The following is an 18,837-nucleotide window of genomic DNA, read 5'->3' as shown; positions in this document are numbered from 1 at the left end:
CGCCGTGGCCGCCCTCGGGCGATGTGAAGCTGCGGCCGCAGATGAGCCCCCGGCCTCTCCCGACGCGGCGGCGGGAGCGGGGCGCACCGGTGCGCGCCCGGGGACACCCCCGCCCCGCCCCGCCCCACCGCCCGGCCCCGGCCCCGGCCCCGGCGGGTGGAGGGGGGCGCCGGCGGGCGGCGGGGCCCGGCCGGGTGGCGGGGCCGCGGCGCGGGGAACCGCGAGCGGCACCTAAAAAAATCGTTTCCTTCCGGAGCGGCGGCGGCGGCCGCCACTTCCCCGGCGCGGCTCGGGCACCGGCGGCGGCGCCCTCCGGGGTGAGGCGCTCGGAAGCCGCAGAGGAAGCCGGCTGCGCGGCGGGCGCGGAGCGGGGGCCGCCGCCGGCGTGTGGACGAGGCTGAGCGGTGGGAGGGACGGGGAGGGACCAGGCGCCGCGGTGACAAGGTGCCAGCGGAGCGGAGGGGCCGCCGCTAGAGCTGCGCCGTCCTCGCCGCCGCCCTCCCGCCCGGAGAAGTTTGACGCGGGAGCAGCGCAGCCGCCCGGGCCGCCGCGGCGGGGCAGGGAGCCGCGCCGGGAGCCGCCGCGCCCGGGGCCGCCGCGGGACGGGGGTCGCCTCCAGCGGGAGGCGGCGGGGGGACGCCGGCGGCGGCGGCGGCGGCGGCGGCAGCAGCGGCGCTCCGGAGCCGCCCCGCCCGCGCCATGGCAGCGCGGTCCCGGAGACCCTGGCTGAGCGTGGTGCTGGGGCTGGTGCTGGGCTTCACCGCCGCCTCCTGGCTCATCGCCCCCAAAGTGGCCGAGCTGAGCGAGAAGAAGAGGCGCGGCGCCAGCCTCTGCTCCTACTACGGCCGCTCGGCGGGGCCGGGGGCGGCCGGGGGCGCGGCGGCGCCGGGCGGGCAGCCGGCGGCGCCGGAGGCAGCGGCGGTGCTGGGCGACACGAGTTTCAGGAGCAGCCCCTGGGAGCTGCCGCCGGCGGCGGAGGAGGGCACGGTCTCCAGCCCCGCCGCCGGCGGGGAAGGGGAGCCGGAGGAGGAGGAGGAAGGCGGCGAGAAGCGCAGCGGCCGGCCCGGCGGCAGCCACAACGGGAGCGGGGACTGGGGGGGCGCCCCGGGCTGCGCCAAGCCCCGCAACTTCCTCTACGTGGGGGTGATGACGGCCCAGAAGTACCTGGGCAGCCGGGCGGTGGCGGCGCAGCGGACGTGGGCGCCCTCGGTGCCGGGCCGCGTGGAGTTCTTCTCCAGCCAGGGCTCCGCCGCGCCCCCCGGGCTGCCCCCGCTGCCCGTCGTCGCCCTGCCCGGCGTGGACGACTCCTACCCGCCGCAGAAGAAGTCCTTCATGATGATCAAGTACATGCACGACCACTACCTGGACAAGTACGAGTGGTTCATGCGGGCGGACGACGACGTCTACATTAAAGGTGACCGGGGCGCGCCCCTCCGCCGGCGGGAGGGAGGGAGGGACGGAGGGAGGGGAGCGGTGGCCTGGGGGCCCGGCGGGGTCCCACGGGGGTGGGGGAGTCGGTTCCCGCCCGAGGGGGGGGAGGACACGCGCAAGGGGTACCTCGACCCACTCCCCCGCCCTGGCGGCGTTTGCTTCCAGCCCCCGGGTGCGGGCCGTGGGGTGCCGTCCCGGCGCTGAGGTCTCGGTGGGAACCCCGATGTGCCCCCGCGGAACCGGGCCGCCCCTGGGGAGGCCGCGGCGCCGGGGCGCGTTGGAGGGCTGAGGCGGCGGGTTGGACCGCGGCGGGCGCGGTGAGCGGTCCCCGCGTGGGCGTGGGATGCCGGTGCTGCGGCCCCCGCCCTCGGTGCGGCCCCCGCGCTTGCTGCGGCGCGGCTCTCCGGGCCGGGCTCTGCCGTGGGCCGGCGGAGAGGGTCCGGCCCGGCCCGGCGCGGCGGGGCTGGGCGTGGGCAGGGGAGCGGCGGGGTGGTGCCGGCCCCGCGTCCCGCCGCGCCCGGGCGGGAGCGGCGGGGAGCGCTGCCGGCTGCCTCCTGCCCCGGCCGGGCAGCCCCGCCGCGGCTGCGGCTCAGCCCCAAGGCTTCTGTTCGTCACTCCTCGGAAACGATGTTTTCAGCGTTAGCCAGAGGTCTGGGCTGGCTGACTGACACTTCGGCTGAGCGAACGCAGCCTCTGAAGGCTACTTGTAAAGCTGCTGGTCTCCTTTGCGGCGTGTGTCTCTGAAAAGCACTGGTCCTACTTCCGTGGGAGTTTTATAGCAGCATTAGAAAATGATGTTCTGCAACCCGCTTCCTTTTGCTCTGCGCTTGTTGCTGCTGTTACTCGGGCAGTGTCCTGCTCTGAGGAAAGAGAGAAGCTGAAGGTGTAAGCGTAAGCCTAGGCTGTGAGCATGGTTGCTTACGCTGTTGAAAGCACTGTTGAAAGTTAACTGGAGGTAACTGTGTATTTCCCTATTTGTCACTTGATTTTGTTTGAGTTATTTAATGGGCTGCTTGCTTGTCAGCTGTCGTTCATCTGTGAAATACTCGCGCATGTGCACATGCATATATGTATATGTATTTGGTTGCAGATGTAAAAGTTGTCACTGTTATCTTTGGTTTCATTTCGGAGTTGTAATGAACCTGCCTTTAACTGGTTCCAATGTTCCGAGTTAAACCTATCCAGAAACTTTTAATTTCAAGTAACTATAAAATGACATTTTCTTAAATAGGGAGGAGGTTTGAAGGAAAAGTGTGTAGACATTGTAGTACTGGAAATACTGTGGAAGGAGTCTGAGTTTTATGTTGTTCTGACAGCTACTCTGTAATCCAACATATTTATCTTGGTTAATTTAGGTTTGCTCTGGCCTTCTCAAAAATTAATCGTATTAAAAGAATACTTGGCATTTCCGCTCTCCTCCCTTTTCTCCCCAGCCTGGAACTATATGGGCAAATTGTCTTACTTTAGAGAGAGTTTTAAACTAGCAAGGGAGTGCTTTCCATCAGGATCGGTTGAACAGAACAAGGTTTACTGGTAAAAATAAGTTTTGATCATATTCTGGCTTTTGGCTGAATGAAAATGTCATTATGATGTTAATTTTAAAAAAAAAAAAAAAGTCATCTGTGAAAGGTAAACTTGTCCAAGGATATTTTCAATTAGGTATAGGATACGGCATTGGAAGTGATTTCCTGTGACAGCCTCAGGTGCCTGTTATGTTTTTAAAAAAGCTTGAGGTACAGGAAAATTGATGGCTGGCAGACTAGGCAGAGAAATAACAGTAATCTTTTCTCTTTTTCAGGTGAAAAATTGGAGGAGTTTCTTCGCTCGCTGAACAGCAGTAAACCTCTGTATTTGGGACAGACTGGTCTGGGTAATATTGAAGAACTCGGAAAACTCGGGCTGGAGCCTGGAGAGAATTTCTGCATGGGAGGGCCGGGAATGATCTTCAGCCGGGAGGTTCTCAGGAGGATGGTGCCACATATAGGTGAATGCCTTCGAGAAATGTACACCACTCATGAGGATGTGGAGGTGGGCAGGTGTGTCCGAAGGTTTGGAGGAACTCAGTGTGTTTGGTCTTATGAGGTAAGTGACCGTGTAAATGGCAATGTGCTGTTTGTTCACAGAGTTTTACATCTTGCAACGTAAGTAGCTGTATCCACAGTCTCTTTCCACCGTAATTATGCATGCATCAGAATGTAAACTGCAGACTGTAAGGAAAAAAGAGAGGAAAACATTCACGGCATGTTGCTGCAAGCATATTTATTTCTACTTGTGTCTTTTTCAACTTTCATTGGTGACAATTACTGCAGCAATGTTGTAAGTATTGCTATGCTGTAAGTTGCGAAAGCATTACCTTGAGGGTTTCTACATATAATCCTTGACAGGGTGCTGCTGTATTTGATGTATGCTGTTCAGGTTGGATCTTTTTAAGAACTTGGTTTTGGATAAGCATGCGGCATATGTGTTCTGCATCGTGGGTTCTTAAAATATGTTGTGGTATTTGAAGAAGAATTGTCTGTATTTTCTTAATTACTCAGATGTCTTTTAATGGAGTTCATTACTGGCAAAAGCAGAAACAGGAGTTGTTTGTTTTTTTTCTTCCTTGTACAGAAATGAAATTTGTTACACTGCCTGTGTCTGTGATACACTTTTAACAGTATTTTTCTTAGGGTAAAACAGTGTTAAAACGTATTAAGGACACACGCAGCGTGACAAATCTTCCTATGCTGAAGTCATTTTAGGAGCAAATTACTTCATTCTGTAGTAGCATTTTCTAAAGTAATAAAGATGTGTTGTGGTACCCAAAAAGTTTGTTTGCAATGCCCTAATGAAAATTCAGGCCTATTTATCTGGAAATGTTGTGATTAGTGGCAGGACTATCTTTGTAGATGAAAATAGTCTAAGCATGCAACTGCCAGAAAGGGTAAAGGGTGATAGCTAATACGATGAATATGATTTTAGTTATTTTGAGTGGTTCCTTAACATTAATAGATGCTTGCCCTTGTGGCACTCCCTCGTTAAGCAGGAAAAGTCATTTAAGTGGGCCACTGAAAGAGGTTATGTGCTATTAATGACAAAAAGACAGGAAAAATCATTAATTTGGTGGATAAGTGTTTTCCTGAATGGCCTGGGGAAAAGTGGCCATTTTAAAAATGGGTTTGGTAGGCTACAGTGCACGTAAACAGGCGAATGAAAGTAAATTTTGAATAGCTGATACTAACTAGGTTGAAATCTTAGAGGTGGAAATCCTATCCTTTACTTCACAATAGAAAGGTGCTTTTAGAGACTATTTCAATAAATGTTGTAAATGCCAATGTAAAATAATACACCCATTGCACTGGTAGAGCAGGGAAGGCATTTATCGTGCAGATGGATATTGAGGTAGGACTGTAGTTCTTAATCAGACTTCCAAACCGCACGCTACGTTGGCAGCTTAGTCTTGCACTCTGATATGTTTGGGCTGTGTCCATACAAGGTTGTTTTCAAATCCTTATGGGCATGTGATGTCTGCTGATCTGTGTCAGATACCAGAACTATGATTCTGCCTTGACAGTCGTATCTTGGAAGGGGTTTTGGTTTTGTTTTTCTGCTTGGGAAGAGTGGGAAGAAATCTGGGGAAGGGAAGAAAAGTGATAATAGAAAACATTATCATTATGGTTATAATCTATTTTGATGTTGAATGTCAGGAAATTTTGGCTCCAGCCACTGAACGTAAGTGGGATAGAGTGAAAAAATATGTTTACTTTCTTCAGTTTCGGAGACTGATTTATATGACTGCCCAGAAGCTCAGCTTTTCACGGTAGGACTGGGGCCTGGAAACAGAAACTTTTTGGAAAAAACGTGTGTTTGTATGGGATCTGGAAGGGTGTGACACCAGTCTTGACTGTCAGTTGCTCTTGAAGGCTCTTGGTCTATATAATAAGGAATGGAAAAAAATGTGTTAGGCATTGCAATAGCAGCTGCTCATTTCTGACCAGTATTTCCATCTGTTAGAAGAATCTTTGACTCTGTTGCTGGTACAGGAGATGCTCCAGAAGAGGCAGACGATTAAGACAAAGCTGCTTAGGATGCTATCCCAGTGTTAAATCTGTGTGGAAGGGAATGAGCGAAATAGGGTGTCTGGGGAGAGAGAGGTTGCGTTCGTGCTTTGGCATAATTTGTGTTGTGTAGCTGGGTGTTTCAAGCAGTCGGATACTGCACCTGAACAGATTGGTGTGTTGTGGGTTGGTAAATTAGTCGGTGACAAGGGTGACTTTTTTCCTAGGGCACTGAAACTCTTGCTGTGTGCTTTTTCATTCCTACTTTAGGCCAGCAACACTGTGTGGTAGAAGGGGAATTATTCCCTCAGATACACGTGTGCAAAACCTAAGATTGGCGCCAGGACTTTCTGCATAGCCAGTTGCACTTTTGTCCTCGAGTTCTCTTATTCTATGTAAGTATTCAGCCGAGTCCTGCTGAGCTGCAAGATTTTTATGAACTTCACTGCTTTTGGGAAGACGCATAATTTGTATTTAGTCTGTGCTGAAGACTAATATAAACTGGAAACAATTCCATTAAAATTCATAGAAGCAGAAAAGCTCTAGAAGAGTTGAATGACTGTTGCATCGTTTTTCAGTAGATTTCTTTTCTAAGAACTGGAGTGGAAAGTCTCTTTTTGGTGAGGATGAAAGAAATCAAAAAGTTCAAGAGAAAACCTGAAATGCTTGATCTTTGCTGGGTGGCTTAACTGGCATAGGTAAGACTGGCTGCCTGTCAGGGTTTATCTGCTGCCGTTTAGAGTTAGCTAGTAAGCCGTGCTAGCTTATATGAGTAATATGCTTGCTGGCAGGGAGAGGGTTACAACTTTGATTTTTTTGGTTTGGGTTTTTTTTGGCAGTTTTTTTTTTTCCCCCAGAATGAGTAAGAAAAGAAGAGCAAGCCTGCAATGAGCCACTCTTATTCTTGGGGCTTTCTAGAGTTTAATTCTTCTTCTGCCAGGTTTGAAGGCTTCATCTCCCACATACCAAATGAATTATGGCTGAGGTGATTAGTCTGTCTCTGCTGATGGAGCTCCCCACTTTAACTAAAGAATTAATCATCGAATTGCTGAGGGAGTGAATCTAATAACAGGGTTTTTAGGGCACTTGTGCGGAATGGAGGAGACAAAACCCTGTCCTCAGGCTGCGATTTGACAGTTGCTCTAAGCAGACGTAAATATGGGCTTTCACTGAAGGGTGGTTGCTCCTCTCGGTTGCTGTCCTGTTCTGCAGGACTCGCGCAAGCCCGGTGGTGACCTGGAGGAGGGGCTGGATCCACTTGAAACGTGAAGCTGACCAAAAATATCTTCTTCAGCTGAATCAGTACTCACGGCAAAGCTTTGCTGAACACGAGCATCAGAAGAAAGAAGAGGTGGTCACGTTCAGCCAGGAACGCAAGGGCAGGAGAGTGTCAAACTGCCCTTCTTGGCAGCAGCTTACTTTCGAATTGGCTGGAAGCAACAGTTGATCTGAAGCCTAAATCTAGTACATTTCCTTGCAACATGAGGAAGTATCTGCTAGAAGCGTTGTCTTTTGGATGCATCATTTTCTTTATACAGAGCATCCATCCTTGTTCTGATACATTCGTCAACGATATCTTGATTTATCCTCCAGTTTTGATGATGCTGTAATGATTAAGGTGTAATAAACCTGACAAATTTGTCGAAAATATCTCTGTAAAAAGCCCTTCTGCTTTTGTTAGGTGTTAGCAACTTCTGCTTCCCCAAATCAATAACAGTAGAGATTAAAAAGGGCCTTTTGCTTTTGTGCTTTCAGAATCCGTATTTCAAGCTAGCACTCTCTCTTCCACTAATTTTGAAGCCTTGAAATGTTTTTCTTTAAATGAATGAAGAGATTAGCTTGATTTTAGTGACTCATACTTGTTTCATTCTTTAGAAACAAAAATATAGTTTAAAAAATGGAGATGCTGTGTGGTTGCTTGCTTTGCTGTCTAGGGGACTTGACTATAGAGGGCTATTTAAAAAAAAAAAAAAAAAAAAGGCTGATTGCTTTGTATCCCCCCCCGCCCTTAAATGATGTTTCTGGTTTCAGAAGACCATTTTGTAATTTGTAACATAAGTTTATAACAGATCAAATAGTGTAGTTCCACAAAAGGACAAAATAAAATGCAATGCATGAATTAAGTGGCTGTGACAATTCAAGCAGAAATCAAACATTGTCAGGGTATAAATACTGAGAATCAGGGAAGGGTTTTCTTCAGAAAATGAAAAATGACAAATGCAGCATAAAAAGATTTAAAGACAATTTGTCAGTGTATTCGGGACATTTATTCTAATGTTAAGTTTGTAAAGCTTTTCTTTTTGAAGCTTTTTTTCCCCTTTCTGTGGGAGAAAATATAGAATCATAGAATATCAAGTTAGAAGGGACCCATAAGGATCATCAAGTCCAACACCTGCTACATTCGTTTTGAACTTCAAAATGACATTCATGCAAAAAAACTGCATTCATATAAAAAAACCCATATACTTTTGATCTTTTGGTGACGTGTACGTTGATGTTGAAAGAAAATACTGTACTTCGTACATACAAGCAGTCCACATTAATGACTCTATCTGTTTTCCCATTGTTTTTTTCCTTTTATAAAGCTGTATGACAACCATAGAATACAGTCTCATTACTATAACATTTTTTTAATAATTCAGCTCTCTAGTATCCTATTTGTTGTTGATTCCCAGTAGTTACCATAAATATTAAAGTAAATATCCGGGGAAAATGCCTATTTGGATCAAACTACATGCTCAGAAAGGTTCCCTTTGCAGTGCACTGGTATTGTGACTGTCTCTGGAGGTGCTGGAACCTTTGTAAGCCATCTTTTGGCTTCCCCTAAAAATAGTTCATCTTTTCCTTTTTAATGCCAGTTTTCCTTCCTGATGTATTTTAATTTTTCATTTGAGGCTTTGTCTCTCTCGTTGGTGAAGATGTGAGTGGATCACAACTCAGCTTTTGAGTTGAACACTGCACCAAACAGAAGCATTAGAGGTGTATCTGCCTTTGATGGTGTTAAGATGGTATTTTGCTCATTTGGGTACTGGAATGATCAGTCTTGAAGCAGTGGTACCCACCCCCACTTAAGCTGTTGGGTTTGGGCAGCTTCATTAAATAGTTACATAAATGCAGCCATCACTTTAAAAAAGCATAGAGCGAGCTATCAGTGACCCTAAAATAGAAATGCATGGAAGAGTGGATAATTAAGATTGTAGCAGGGGTCTCTGAGGGTATACGGAGAGGAATGGGATGATCACAGAGACCTCAGACTGTTTGCATAAATGGCCAATTACTGATAGAGGATTGTGTATGTGCTCTCAACTATTTGTTACTAATAGCTGTCTGATTACAGCAATGTTAAAGGTAGTTATCAAACTTTTTTACTTTATTGTGATTCTCACCTGGTTAGAAAAGTGAGTTATATTGCCATACCATTGCAGTATAGTGTTTCTGTGTGTACACGATACTGAATAAAATGCAAATCATTAAATGCATATCCTATTGCAGTAACCATGGTGCTAAAACTGGGTCATTGCTCTTGCCTTATGTGGCTCTGTCTGGTCCTCATCTGAGCCGCCTGCCCCTGTTGTGCTATGCAGACTTGCTGCTCTTTCTCTGGCTTCGTAAATAACCTCCTGTCATTCATTTGCTTTTTTACCTGGGGAATTTGGGGAGGCTGCCTAGGGATGCTGCCTCCCTTGGCTTCACAAGCCCTGGGGACTCCCTGTCTTCTTGCCCCTTCTTGATCCTGCAAGATGAGCTTGGCTGGGAGTTGAGGAAGTTCACAGTGAGAAAACAGAGTTGTCCGCAGTACTCGCATATTACTGAGAGTCTTAAGCGTTTCCCCGTGTGGCTCAGCAGGACTGCAAGAGTTGGAGATACCTTTTTTGGGGGTCTTCATTGTGAAGGATTCAGATGGTATTCCCACAGCTACCATGGAGGTGTGCGCCAGCACACACAAGCCCATGGCTGTGGTCCACTGTATGATGGCATCTTAGCTGTGGAGCCAAGAGCTACGGGGGCTGTTTCTCAGCCTGGTTGAGAGTTAGCTTTTCATAGGTTTCTGGCTCATTTGCAGATTGGATGTCCTGCTTTTCCTGCTGTGCCCCAAGAGGAGATACTGCTCGTGCCTTTTTGGAGTTTGACAGCTGTGTAATTGTGGCTCCTGGTGCTGAGTTACCAAGGTGCTGGAGGACTCTGGGGGTGTGTTTTCATGTCCATGATGTGAAGAAAGCGTGGATACACCTTCCTCTTAATGTGCTTTCTTCTAAGATGCCAGCAGCTATTTATATGCAGGACTATGTGGGCTAGCTAACAGCTTTCTAGTCTGTTTTGAATGTTTGTACGTTCTTAAAGCAAATATTTCAAAGGTTTTCCTCTTTAAGAATAAGCTCTTGTTTGAGTTACCAAAGCATCCCACAGACAAGCAAAAGAAAAACATGAGGAAAAGTTCTTAAATTATTTTTTAATTGTTTTTTAATAATTTTTAATCATGGGGTTTTTAGTGCTGCATATGGGTATCCTGAACCATCTCTCAACCTGTATGGAAATTTAGACCTAAACATATTCAACTTTTTTCTCATGTTTGCTCTCATTTTATTGGAAATGTTTTCTCAAGACTTTTGTGCAACTGGTATATTGGAGGTGGTATTTCCATAGAAGTCTAGTGCCGAAGGCTAGCTGTTCAAGTGTGTTTAAAAATAGCGTCCGACATGAGACGACGCGGTTGTGGCACAACTATTGTAAGAGTCATCTCATTTAAACCCATCACATCATCACTCTTGACAGTACCTGTCACATTATACAAGGAATAAGCTTGGATTTTAAAGAGAGTTAGAAGTGAAGAACTTGTCTGCTTTAGGGTCCACAGTGGATTCAGTGCTTTAAGTGAATCCATGAAACAAAGCACAATGAAACCCTGATGTTTTTACTTTTTACCCTGAAATAGTTTTCTGTACTTTACCTTAAAATCAAGTAAGCCAAAATACATGGGAAGCATTAGTTTCTGTAGATATTCCCAGAATTACCTTTATTTTCAAAATTTTGTCTTTCCCAGGTGTTGTGAAATAAATTTCCCTTTCACACGTACAGATTTGATCATGGTTATTGGTCATACATTGACAAAGCATTTTGTTAAACCGTGCTGCTTGAGCCTTTTTGAAGATGAATGTTTGTTGCAGATTACCAGGTAAATCAAATAATATGCAGTTGCTCAAAGTGTGTATAGTCTTCTCAGAGACACTCATAAGGCCACAGGTTGTTTCCTCCTGCTCCCTCCTGACCCCCAGAGCTCATCTGATGGGCTTTGTTACTTTTTCTGAACAGTTCTTTGGATCTCTTCTTGCCCGGACTTAGAAAATCTCCCAGAGGTAACTTTTTCCTGACTTTCACTTTCCAACCTCGCATCTTTTGAGGACATCAAAAGACGCACTTCTACTGAAATAGAAAATGCTCACAAAGAGAGAAGCTGGAAGTTGTACACAAAGGAGAGTTACAGAAATTGTTTGAAATAAGCTCTAATTAAATGTACTTACATTTACCATGGTATTTCATTAGGTATCAAAAATAGGACATGTTTCTTTTTTTAGAAGAATAAGCTTTCAAGCCACTCTTCCAGTTCTGTATGGTTCTTGGGAGTTTTCTGGAAGTAGACAAACAGGTATAAAGTGTAGTTGGATCATTTTAGGTGTTCAGACTTTATTTATTCTGTGGTTCTCATTACCAAATTGGTTTCTACCTGTTTTGAGTTCTTAGGTGAGAAGGTATGTATTTAGTCATTGTCTGTATGTGCAGCTGTAACATATTCTCTAAAATATGCTTTTATTTAGTTATTTGATTTCATTATATAACATGAAATATTCGAAGAATACACATACTATTTAAAGTGTAGCAAGAACTGCTACACTTTGAGGAGTTAGTCCATCTGACCAGTGTTGGCTAATGATTTAAGCTCAAGATGAGTGCACAGGTTGGTTACTCTTTAGTACATATTTGGAACTGGGCAGCAAGTAAATGTGTAGTTCCACCCTGGCTTCAGTATTTTTGGCTTCCTGGGTATCACACTAGGAAAAGATTTTTGGTCTGCTTTTAAGAATTCTTTTAAAGCATACATATACTTTAGGAAACAAAGAACATCTTAAACTAGAGGTATAACTTTTGGAAATTCTGGAGGAGCATAAGCAGCCTGGTAACTGATAGAGGCCTCTTGAATGCTGCTTTATGTATGATTTAGTCTTGAAACAAACCTAGGAAAGGGAAGGTTACGTTTCCATTTATTTTTTGTTTAGTGCTTTTGAGACACATTTTCCACAGTCATTTTCCACATTGGTTGAAGTTTTATCTTTAGTAAACTAACCTTTATGAACATTTAAAAATGAAAAAAGAGTGTAAAATAAGTCTTTTCTGGAATGTGGTGGTTTAACCAGACAGTTGGAATACTGAAGATTAAAACCTGAGGTACTGACTGGACAGGTTGTTTGTTTGTTTTTGTTTTTTTAATTTTTAGTTTGTGATAAAATATTTGATTTAGAAACTTGGAGGTTTGAATTTGAATGATGTTCAAACAGGATTGTCATTTGTGCCGTGGTTTTTTGTGCATTTGATACTTTGAAGGATTTTATATTTTCAAGATAGCTTTAAAGTGCATTTGAGTCCCTAAACTTTTTTGCTTTTTGTTTCTTTATTTTTTTTTTTTTTACAACCATTAAAGGGCAAATTAACATCTGAAGGATGGTAATTTGATCACCAGCGGTGATGCTCCTTTTGACTCTGCATTTGCTGGTATCAGGGAGGTGTTTGTTTATGAGGCCCTTTCTGAGTGCGGCATGTGGAACGAGCTCCTCGTGGCATGGAAGCAGACGCACTAAAGAAATGCAGCATTTCTTTAGTGGTGTATGTGGCCACGAGGCAGTGGAAGTATATGTGGCCTTAACTGCTACTTGAGACATACACTGTAAATCCTAGTGCACAGAAATATGCGTTTGTACCTACATAGGCATATATTTAAAGCTTATGCCTAGTTGCTAAGTAGCTCGCAGTGCCGTATATGAAGGTCCTTTGGAGCTTTTAAGCTGTGCTTCTAGGTGTTTACTGCAGTCTCTCTCCTGTAAAGCTTAAGAATTTAGCTTTCAGCTTGTTTTTCATTTCTCTTCATAGTTATATCTGTGCCCTCTGCCCCATGTATAATGTATTTTGGCTTCCAGCTTCACTGTAACATAGCTTTTCGGCTTTTCATTTTCCTTGAAAGCTGCTTCTTTCCAGCTACAGACTGTAGCACACCTATTATCATACTAACTTTTTATCACCAAAGGGGACTCTCTTATGGACCAGCTTTTATCCTGCCAGAATTGCACAGCTTCCTATTGGTGATCATCATAAAACACAGTGACTTTTTCTGTCACTTTTATCAATTTGGGGCAAAATTTTCTGACGTGCATGAGTCTCAGTTCCAGAAATCAGGGAATGTAACTAGAACAGATGTAGCTGATGACAAAGCTTTTAGGACAGTGCTTAACTCAGCAAATGAAACAGTTTTGTTATGTACTATTGATATTTTTAATTGTTGTTTTAAAATGATTTGTTAGGTATAAATCTATCCTGCTAGAACAAATGAAAGCAGGTGCTAGTATTTTGGATTCTTCTTTTATTCTACTGTGAATTTTTGTGGTTGAAGATATTTTTCTTCATGAGGTAAGGGGAAATAGTTGCAGCTAACTGAGGGTAGTTGACTGTAATAGAAAATATTGTCAAACAGCAAAAAGTATTTTTTCTTAATATTCAGCTGTAGTAGTTTTGGGAAATGTAGTAATAGTGTATCCAAGAGGGTCATGTAAGTGTATATACACTTCTTTTGTGGCATTTGATGCTAGAGGTTTGCTTAGAGTTGTAGAGCGTGTCTGTTAAATCTTCGCAAAAATTGATTATTTTTTGTACCTTCAAGAAAGAATTCTGTACTGAAACTATGCCTTGGGCATTCCTCCATCCTGGCCATGGTAAGTTGGTGCTCAGTTCCCTCTCCCAAATATGTTAGTCTTAGTTTTTACTGTACTAAACCAAAGAATATAAGCCTACCTTAAGACTCTGTTCTTTAAATTCCTATCCACGCTGTGCTGTTGGCATGTACGCTTGAAGGTGACAACTCTGTCGTGGGAGAGAGATGTAAGAGACATATGGTCTTTACGGGCCAGAGGGCCTTGAATGAGTAAGGGCTGCTCTTCTTTCTTCAGTATGCTTATCAACTATCCCAGCCCAGTCTAAGCTTCCTAACTCATCACTGGAAAAATATTTTGAACAGCAGTGGCTTTATTATTTTAGCTGCACATCATGATAGAAGCAGGAGGGGGAAACGCTGGAAGAAGGTAGGGGAATAACAGACTGACATGCCTTCGTTGAGTTTGGAATGTTAGAAAACAGCTACTACGAATCAGCTGCTCATGACTGGGAGTAGGACTCCCATCCTCACAAGTAAGACTTCTTTCATGAGTTTCTGCCTTAAAAAGGATGTGGTGCTGACGTTCTCTGTGTGTGTGTGTGTAGATGTGTATATGCGTGTGTCTATTTTTAAAAATAATGCAGTGTATTGCCATTTGCCTTTTTGCTCCACTTTGAGCACTGGACAATCATAAAGACCATTAAATTTATGTCATTTAGCTTGTTACCAGCTGTTTCTGGAGACTGACGATTACGATAACGATTGTTGTGCCTAGACCTATCTGGGATTGCAGGAACCTCACCCCCATGTGAGAATCCAGTGTTATAATGTTGTTTTGCTTCTATTAAACATGCCAGTCATGTTCTATAGTATTCGCCTACTGACAGCGTTTTGCTAGTGCATTGAGGGATGTGAAAGTGCTTACGCTCCTGCATTGATCTGAATAGGATTTCCATTAGCTGTGTATGCTGTTGATAACATGCTGATAAAAGTTCATTAGTTCAGAAGGGGAAAAATGTAACTGAAGCCCTCGGAACAACCGTGTTAAAACATATTCCTGAGTGTACGTTTGTTACTGACTTGATTAAATAGGAGCTCTCCAATTTTTCATATTTCTGAACATTGGTGATAGCTACCTCAGTGCCTGAAGAGACGCTTCAGTAGTAGCATTCCTGCAGGGAAGTCCAGAGCTGTAGGAGCTTCCCGCTCATCTCAGTTTAAAAGAACTGTGCTGTTGCTAATTGGAATGTTTGGTTTAATACTAAACTCATAATTTTAGTAAATAACTTCCCTGTTAATTTTCCATTGCTACACATCATTTGGAGACCTACTGTTTTCCTTGGAAATGGACGTTGAAAAGATTCATTTGGAGGTTCTGCCATAAGTCTGTGGAGTGGCCAATGAAAACAAACCAGCTGATGGTTTCACCAGTTTTAATATCCATGTTACCTTCAATGTAGGTCCACTTTGTGTTCTTTCAAACTTGAAAGAAAATAGAATGTGACGCCCTGCGTTGGGGGAGGAAGGTATTTGTGCTTTTCTTGTTGATTTTTATGTAGTTGTTTCTGTTTAGCCATAATTATATTAATCAGCTTGGTCAAAATAAGTCTTTCTCTGCAGACTGGTACAAATGAAGTAACTTTTCATCTTGGTCACATCCATTATGATCATGTAGGTAGGTAACAAAAAGAGTTGCTGGATTAAGTATTTCAATTATATGGGAAGACAAGCTGTAATAACTAGTACAAGGATAGAATCATACAGTGTTGCTCTGTTATTTTTAAACAGTTTCAAGAAAAATTCTATGTGTTTCATAGTATAATTATTATTATTTGTTCACTGGGTATCAATACATAGTAATGAGAGATGTCCAGTAGAGTTTTTGGCATCTGGTCATCAGTACAGATTATAAACCAGCAAGACTATCGTATTTAACAAGTTGATTTTGGCATTCATTCACACGCTCTAAGGAGGTATTTAAGATACCTTCCACACTTCCCATCATTCCTTTTTATAAACTGATTGAGGTCCATCTAAAATAATGGGGTTTTCCATTCTACCTGTGCTGTGCCGCTGGAATACTGTTATAAAAATGCAACTGCTGTAATAAGTAGCTTCTTTACTTATGCTTTGAACTTTGAGACAAATATGCAGCCATTTGTTCTTCTATGAAGTGTTATTCTTTACTTCAGAAAGCTCTTGTTTCATCCCTTGTACTTACCCATCCATATTGATAAATGCTACAGAGCTTTTATTTGAATGTGTGATCAGGGTTAGGTATGGTACTATGTATGGGAACTCATCTGTAACCACTACAGTGGCACTCAATGTTCAGCTTTGCTACTGCAGCTCAGGATTACATTTACCAGTTTTAAGGCTTCATCACACTGTAAATTCGTCATCATTTTGCAATTGGTTAGTACTACTAGGTCAGTGTCATCTTCGGCAAATTTCACCTGTTGAGCTTCTGACCAGAAAAATATTTCACTTGTATTAAAACTAGTGTAGTAGTCGCATGTTTAATCCTGTTGCTTTTGGAAAACTGTGCTGTCCTAAACATGATGTTGCAGTATCGGGTAAAAGTTGCCCTTTCCTGTCCAAAGGGAACGTGCCTGGTTAGCACAGTGAACTCCATAGCAAGGGCAGGGGCTGTGGTAGTAGGAGAGGGAATGTGCTGTATTGCATGGTCACATGCGACATGGAAAATACTAGCTGTTGTTCCAAGTCTACTTGTACCTCCTAGCAGGCAAATGATTAATGAATAAGAAAGATTTCATCTTGCAAAGAGCTTAATCACACATGATGTTATTTGTCGAGGGCTTTCATTCCGACTAAAGGACGCAATCCAGTGCATCTTAGAGGAAAGTTGCCTTTTGGTCTTTCAACTTTATACTCTGTGATTTGCCATTTTCTTTTTTGATGTTGTTAATTGTGAAATTACTTCAAATAAACATGTAAATTACCAGAAACCCCCAAAGGAGCTCGAAGGACTATCTTTGAACATTGGACTTCCTTTTTAAAGTCAGTTACTTGAATCCATAGCTGAACATCTCTGGAAGACAAACATGCAGTAGTTTCCAGTTTTGCTCTACAGCCTTTGTAGCCAGGACAACTACTGAACGAATACTGGAGTCTGCTGGTAGAGTTGATGTTCCTGGTTGAAATATGTTGACCATGTAGTGCAGATCTTTTCATGCTATGACTTTGCACCTATTTTGGAAAAAATAAAAATTCTGCCTGTACTGTTTATGAATGTTTTAATTCATGAAGAATTGAAGTGGAAGATCCCAATCAATTAAGGAACTAAAGCGTGGAGAAGTGTGTCTGTATGTGCACACCCCTCCAATGTATGTATATATATATATATTAAAAAAATGGTAGGACAGCATACCAGTACTTTTTAATCTGACAGTTTGAGGTAATTTCCTTGAAATATCTACAATAAAATACGGACTTTTAAAAGAGGTTTTTGGATAGGTTGGAAAATACATTCCCATGAAAACAAGGCTTGCATAAATGCATTGGTTTCAAGAGATGACGGTCTCTCAAGAGAAAATGTCACATGTATGGTGGGAATCACCTCTTGAAAATGCATCATTTATGAAAGATGTCACTGCATCACGTGGACTAGATGGATAAACTAAAATGCAAAATGAAAAATTCTGGTGCTGGGTGGATGCGTTCTTCAAGCTTTCAGATTTCTTTTTTGTAAAGCCAGCAGTCCTGGCTGGCTGTGCTGATTGTGAGTTTGCTTTTCAGAGGTAGGTTGAATGAGTTTTATGAAAAGACTTGCCAACAAGCCACCCTGTAAGAGACCTGTAACTATCGTGAGATGACAGTGATTTTCAAAGATGATGAAGCCTTTACCTGAGGCCACGATATTTTTTTCCCCAGCCGTTATCTGAAATGGCTTTTGTAGTAGCTATAGTATCAGCTATGCAGGTGATTTAATTACGTACCCTCATATCTGCCATTCATTCTCTTTTAGAGGAGGGGACCATGTTTCTGCCCACTTGAGGTGCCTGGAGATTTCTAGCTAGGCGACAAGGAAAGAAGCATACTGAAAGTTTTCCATCTCTGTGTATGCAAAGCACTGTAAAAGTTACGCTGCTTTGTTTCTCTGTTTCATTTTGTTTCTTTGTTGTGTTTTGGTTTTGCTTTCTAATGAGAAAAGAGGGAGGAATGCTAAGACACGGATGAAAGCCACGAATTAACAAAGAGCATACTACTGTTGACACGCTCTGGTTAGCGTGATCCTCTGAGGCCGTTCTCTGCACACCTTGAGCTGACACTCGGTTGCTTGGTTGTGTAAGTCCTTCCACACCTATTTCACTAGGGGTCTGATTTAACTTTAATTGCAGAGGTTGTCTGGCATGTGATACTGGAATGTGTGGACTAGGGCTTGCTTGCTGGTAGCTGGAAACTTTGTGGGCAGTTCCTGTATGCATGTGTCTTTTGCCTGTGTTCCCAGCGTGAAGAGCAGAATTTGGCTATGAGGAGGCAGTGAAAGGCTTGGAGGATTCAGGAAAGGAGGAGGAGCTGGGAAGAATACCTGAGCGCTGCTCGGAGAAGGTTTTTACCCACCGGTGCATGCTAGTGAGTGCAGGACGCTTCTCAGATGACTTTGGTTGCAGCTCATGGTAAACAAGCGTTATAGCAAAAGCTACATCAGGAGAAGTACCTGTTTAGTAGTAGGAAACTTTTTGATAACAAATGGGAAAAAATAAACAGAACTGATTTTTCTAAGGAGTTTTAACTTTTTCACTGTAGTACTGAGGATCTGTTGTCCTCAAGTCTGTGTTGCCTGAGAAGGTACTTAAGCAGCTTTTATTTAATATTAAGTCAGACTTGGCACATAGGTAAGTTGTTGGTGTGTCCTTGGTGTTGGATCTGACATGTTTGAATGTTAATCTTCAAATTAAACATCAGTTTGAGGATGTGAGCTCGTTGTTGCTATTCCAAGGCTTTCTTGGAAACCTTTTCTCTATATTTTATTTAAAACAGTAGGCGATTGCTTGCTCTCCTGGGTTCCAGATGCTGATATGCTCATACTGTGGTCAACAGGGAAGGTATACTCTCGCTGCTGTGATCCGCACAGGAGTGAGTCTGCACAAGGAGGGAAGAGTGCTTTGGGTCTACGTGGTAGTTTACTGTTTTGTTGCAATGAGTCTTTGTCTTTTTTTCACTTCCCATTCCCTGCTCTTCTTAGAGAGCAGAGCTACTGACTGTTAAATGTTTGGTGGTTTGAGAAAGACAGTCTTAGCTTCTGGATGCAGGAGAACTTGGTTTTGTAAGCGGTAATGGTTTGGGTTGTATAAACAGTGACCTTTTTCCCAGCTGAATGAAACTAAGCAGAAAAGCAGGCAGGGGTTTCCATTACATTGAGGTGGTCTTTGAATCAGTACTGAGGTCTGAACACCAAAAGCAGAATTATTGTTTTCTTTTTTTAAACTT

At 43.8% G+C, this 18,837-nt stretch overlaps 1 protein-coding gene across 1 annotated transcript in view; it reads left to right on the top strand.

The window, feature by feature from the left end:
- Positions 1–283: 283 nt before the first annotated feature.
- The window catches only part of CHSY3 (chondroitin sulfate synthase 3), a 193,710-nt gene continuing 175,156 nt past the window's right edge, over positions 284–18,837 (top strand). The window contains exons 1-2 of the mRNA XM_075527227.1: positions 284–1,414; positions 3,230–3,513. Of these exons, the coding sequence (XP_075383342.1) occupies positions 700–1,414; positions 3,230–3,513 (999 nt within the window). The 5' untranslated portion in view covers positions 284–699. The remainder of the gene's footprint in view (positions 1,415–3,229; positions 3,514–18,837) is intronic.

This window comes from Mycteria americana, chromosome Z, assembly GCF_035582795.1.
Source record: "Mycteria americana isolate JAX WOST 10 ecotype Jacksonville Zoo and Gardens chromosome Z, USCA_MyAme_1.0, whole genome shotgun sequence".
Taxonomy (NCBI): Eukaryota; Metazoa; Chordata; class Aves; order Ciconiiformes; family Ciconiidae; genus Mycteria; species Mycteria americana.
Note: the sequence above shows the minus strand (reverse complement) of the source record. Positions and strands in the feature narration are given on the sequence as shown.